Source organism: Cantharellus anzutake (assembly GCF_015039405.1).
Source record: "Cantharellus anzutake strain C23 chromosome Unknown EI90scaffold_272, whole genome shotgun sequence".
NCBI lineage: Eukaryota > Fungi > Basidiomycota > Agaricomycetes > Cantharellales > Hydnaceae > Cantharellus > Cantharellus anzutake.
This window is the reverse complement of record NW_024067222.1, coordinates 75,544-80,502: the sequence shown is the minus strand read 5'-3', so window position 1 is coordinate 80,502 and position 4,959 is coordinate 75,544. Positions and strand designations below refer to the sequence as shown.

The following is a 4,959-nucleotide window of genomic DNA, read 5'->3' as shown; positions in this document are numbered from 1 at the left end:
ATGGTTGAGTTGCAAATGGAAATTATCATTGCCTTAGTGTGCAGGCATACTAGTGCTCAAGAACAGTAATACAACCAACCAGTGGGAGAGACATTGTGTGACAGAAATTCCTGTCACAGTCACATGAACATATTAGAGAAGGTGTGACAGAAATTTCTGTCACAGTGGATTCAATTGTGGGCATGGTATTCAATGGCACTTGCCGAAATTTTTTCTCTATTGCACATTCACAACCCTCCATGGCATCCAGGGAAACAACACCTTCAGATCTGGGTGAAGATCTCCAGCCCATCAGGTTCCCAGCATATGTCAGAAAGGCATTCAGATTGGATTCTGTCAGAACACCAGGGGGGCTGAACATCCAATTTGAGCAACTCCTTTTAGAAGGCAAGAATGATGATGGCAGATATTACAAGCTTGATACTGCAGACATGAAAACCAACCTGTCTGGTGATGATGCAGGCATCTCCCTCCACAGGGACTTTGACTCTATCATTGGGTTCTATCAGGGGTTGCCATTATTTGACAGTGTGGAGCTTTCCCTTGTCCCTTGTCCTATGGATTCTCTCTCTGGTTCCACCAATCTGCATGTGAAGCTTCCAGATCATCTATTCGAGATTGTGAGCCTTAGTGTCATTCATACTCTAACCCTTACAACTCACTTCCATCCAGAACTGTGAACCTGGGGACCATGTGACAGCACCAAATAAGATTGCCAACTATTGCCTTGGCAATTATTCAAAAAATGGCCTCATTAGAATTTTTTCCCATACTTCACCCCTTCCACAACCCCACCAGGCCCAACCCACACAAATAACACCAACAACTCCAACAATACCGACAATGACAACAATGGCAATAACAATGGCAACAACAACAACAACAACAGGGTCAGCGAGACTTATATTGCGGAATTCTACGATGAAATCCTGCGTCCAGCTTTGATTCATATCCTTCCACATTCCTCGCCTTCATTTCCCCCTTATCGGCTCTTGGGTGGCATCCTCTCCCGCACCAAGGATGGCAAGCTGGTGGGTGGGAAGCGTCTGGTTTCTGCTGCTCTGCTAGGTGAACTGGTGGAACATATGAGAGATTGCCTGGAGAGGAAGAAGGAACGCTTTGAATGGGCTTGCAGCTTCTTCTTTGGCCTTGAGATCAAGGGAATCAAACTCAGCACCACACATCCTGTCCCTTTTAACAATGGCACAGAGGAAGGGCAGGGTTCCAGTGAAGAGGATCAAGAGATGATCTTCAGACAACTTATCCTGGGGATGTTTCACAGTGGACTCACATCTCTAGAACAGCAAAGCACGTGGGTGGATGTGGGGCTCGAAATAAGCAGGAAGGCCCATGTTCTTCACTGGGATGCATCAGAGCACCACCGAATTCTTCAGGTCCTTGCCACAGGGTATCAGGGGGATGTGGAAAGACAATGGACACAGCCTGGAAGGGAGGGGTATTTCTGTGACATTCAAGCAGGAATCCTATCTCTGGCTGGAGGACGTTGTGCATTGCCTCATCACCCCTGCTTACCCATTTATGCACAATGGTATGCGTCGGAGAAGGGGGTTTGTAGGAGAGCTGACAGGTTTGACCCTATGCTGGGAATCACAAAAAAGAACGTGTTTGGAGAAAAAACCAAGGATAAACTGAGAGTGGAATTCGATAATCTGGAGGAAGTGTGGAATTCAGCTCATCATGAGAGGACAGAAGGGACGGCAAGATTGGAGATATGCGTTCCCCTTCGAAAAGCCAAAAATTCCCTGAGAACAGTGACAAAGGAGTTCATCGAGCAGTGCACCATCTCAGTGCCTGCAGATCGGTGGTGGTGAGTCTGAAATTGCTGGAATATGGAAGTGGCTTACTGTTGAAACTAGGCTATTCAAGCTTCTGGTGGCTCATGCATGTCGTCAGGTCATTGAGGCTCAGATGAATGGGACCCCCCAGTCTAGACTGGCACGACATGCTCTGGAGCTCAGTGCTGCACTCACATGGTGGATCAACATGCTGAACAGGAGACCAGCAGCAGGTTCATCAGAGCACCAGCTCATGTGTGCTTCCCTCCCTGTCACCGACAACTTCTCCCACCCAGATCTGTTAGATGGACATGACAGGAATCCATGGAGGGCGCAGGCGGAAAATGAAGAATACCGCCCATTTGCCTCGGGAAATGTCATCTGGTTCAGGGACATTGATTACAACCTGAACATGACAGATGATTGGCATAGGCCAATTTCCCCTGGATTCAAAGCATGAGCCACACTTGGATTGGGATGGCGTCGGCTACTGCTGGATCGGTATCTCAAACACCTCTCCAGCTTTACCATCGACGAGCTCGAAAGAATACTTTCAACTACCCCCTACATCACACCACCTGCTCCTTTCCATCTACCAAGACCTAACCACACACTTCCACCAGATCTGCCGGAATCACTAGATGAGCTGCTAGCAAATGCTCATATCAAATTGAAGGAGAGCGCTACCAAGCACCTGAAGGATTCTTTCCCCAACTCGGATAACAGTGATGGGGTCCCTCAGCTCGTTCAAGGGACCACGAACCTGGTATTGACCAAGAATATCCAGCAGATCCTCGACTTTTACTTTTCCAACATGCTGCAGACCATCCCTGTCCCCCAGACGCAATCCCCAGAGCTGTTCTACCATACTGTCCGTAATCCAGACAGTCCAGTTGCACACCCTGGTATAGGGTACTTTAAAGAACCTGATCTTTTCCGCAGTGGATTCACCGGAGCTCACATCAGGAAGCGCAACCCCCCAGAGTTCCATGTAGCGTTCCAGCTCTCTTTCCCACCAGCTGACCTGAAATGGGAAGAAGCAAGGATGAAGGGGACATACAATAGGGAGAGGAGAGGAGGCCAACCCATGAGATATGGGGATGAGAGAGAGCAAGGGTTGATAGAGTACAAAAATGGTGGTAGGGGTTGGAAGCGGCATTCGTTTCATGCTGCCTGGTGGGAATTCATCCAGAGATTCGACTATACTGGTGGCGATCGTATTAGGGAGAAGGTCTGGAAGAATGTGTACTCCAAACTTGTTTGGGCACCCTATTCTGACCTTTCACGAATGTGGTACACAACATCCAACGCCAAAAGTGCAGAGACCTTCCCTGCAGATATGGCAGGTCAAAGGCTTCCCATAATCATTCTCAATCCTTTGATCGATGATAAGGCTATGTGGGATGGATCTTTGATTAGGAGGAGGGAATGGGTGTCACCGACCCTGTAGCACGAAGCCTTGTCTTATCATTATCATTATTTGTTATATTATTTGTTATAATTTTGCCAGTTTCAATTTCATTTTTTATGATCGGAGAGTGGGAGAGCCACTCTGGCCTTGGGGCCCCAGGGAAGCAAGACAGGGGCCAGGTGGATCGTAGTGGGGTCCCAAAACTCAGCTAAATAGTCGAAAATGTTTGTGAAGGTGAAGAGCCCCAGGGAGATTCAGTCCGTGCATCCAACCCACCTATCAAAATTTCATTCACAACGAGGTGCTCAGTATACAACGAGTTTTGGTCGCTTGCAAACGTGGGGAGTGGACGATTCCCATGTCCACACTCACCCCACCTTTCTGCCTGAAAATCCTGACATCCATGTGTGCGTTTCGGCGGCAAAATATAAGATCGAAAGAGGAGAATTAGGCTTATTTTTCTGCCGAGTTTCATACCAAACGGTGCAGTATTGACAGAGATATGAGGACACTCAACACCATGTCGAATGGCACGTGCCTATCTCAAGATCCACCAAGCCAAATGGGATGAATGGCATATCAGCACGAAGCTAGAGTCAAGGAGAGTCCAATGGAGACGATGGGAAGGTGTTATATACATTGATTGGGAGGGACAACATTGTGAGGACAAGTCCGTGCATGGCAAAAAGTCGGATTCTGCGGATTCTACCCAACAATGCACAATACACAACCGCGGATGCTTCCATTGCTCGTTTCCTTACTATCCAACACTCCATACACTCATTCCTCATTCTTTCCTTATTTTTCCCAACATTCCTGACAGTCCCAAGTCAATTTCCCCACGCCCAACCACACCGCCAATTTCACCCCCTCCCCAGACCTCCATAACCACACATTAAACCCAGCGGTTTTTCTACCTGTTGGTGACGATCTACCTTCCCCCTTTGCCCACGGAGCATTTCCCAGAGTGGAAATCCCATACATGGATGGTTCAGCATGGTGTAGAGCCTCACATGGTCTTGACAGCACCTGTCAATGGCCATATCTCAGGAACTACTGCACCAATTGGGACAAATGAGGGTTCATTGGAAAGCTGGAGACGAGGAGGTTGCTGGCGACAGGATAGGCGGGCGGTGTTGCGGAGTTAACTTTTACAATTTCCGTCTGGGACCCGTTGTCACAATTTCCCCATTCATATTTCTTTTATTGTTTGTCTGTTCCTAATTGGACATTCTTTATTTATGGTTGCCTATCAGCCCATTCAAATTTCCCCATCCCGATCCTTTCATTTCCAGTTCATATAAAATAGAAAATACCTTGTACATGTACATAACAAGTTAGCAATGAATAGACCCATGAAGGAGTAAAAAGTAGTTACATCCAAGTGGCAAAGATGCCATCCACAACCCCATGCCCCCCCTGAGCTTGTTGCTAACATCTAACACCCCTCTGCTCATAATCCTCGGCCTTGACATCCAAGAGAGATGTACATGAGTGTTTAGTTGAGGCTCTAGTAGACATGGTAGCGCCCCAAGACCAAAACCCGGACCTCCCAACCACATACACAATCACTACCACCCTCCCCCTTTTCTCTGTCTCGAGTCTAGGTGATAGAGCCGTTACAGTGCCAAGTCAAAACTTGCATGCCCAACATTCATATTAGGAGAAAGGTCAACACATATCTTGCACACAGACACATGATCTACATGATTGTCTGTCATTCCTTTCTTGATCACTCTTTTCCAGAAGGCT

General features: G+C 47.5%; 1 protein-coding gene across 1 annotated transcript; it reads left to right on the top strand.

Annotated features, from left to right (window-relative positions):
* Positions 1-239: 239 nt before the first annotated feature.
* On the top strand, positions 240-3,246 carry EI90DRAFT_3139541 (uncharacterized protein; the record flags this gene model as incomplete). Its single annotated transcript, XM_039064934.1, has 5 exons — positions 240-620; positions 673-693; positions 759-1,828; positions 1,878-2,180; positions 2,319-3,246. 5 exons carry the CDS (start codon positions 240-242, stop codon positions 3,244-3,246), a joined length of 2,703 nt encoding a protein of 900 aa, XP_038907639.1.
* Between the last annotated feature and the right edge of the window lie 1,713 nt (positions 3,247-4,959).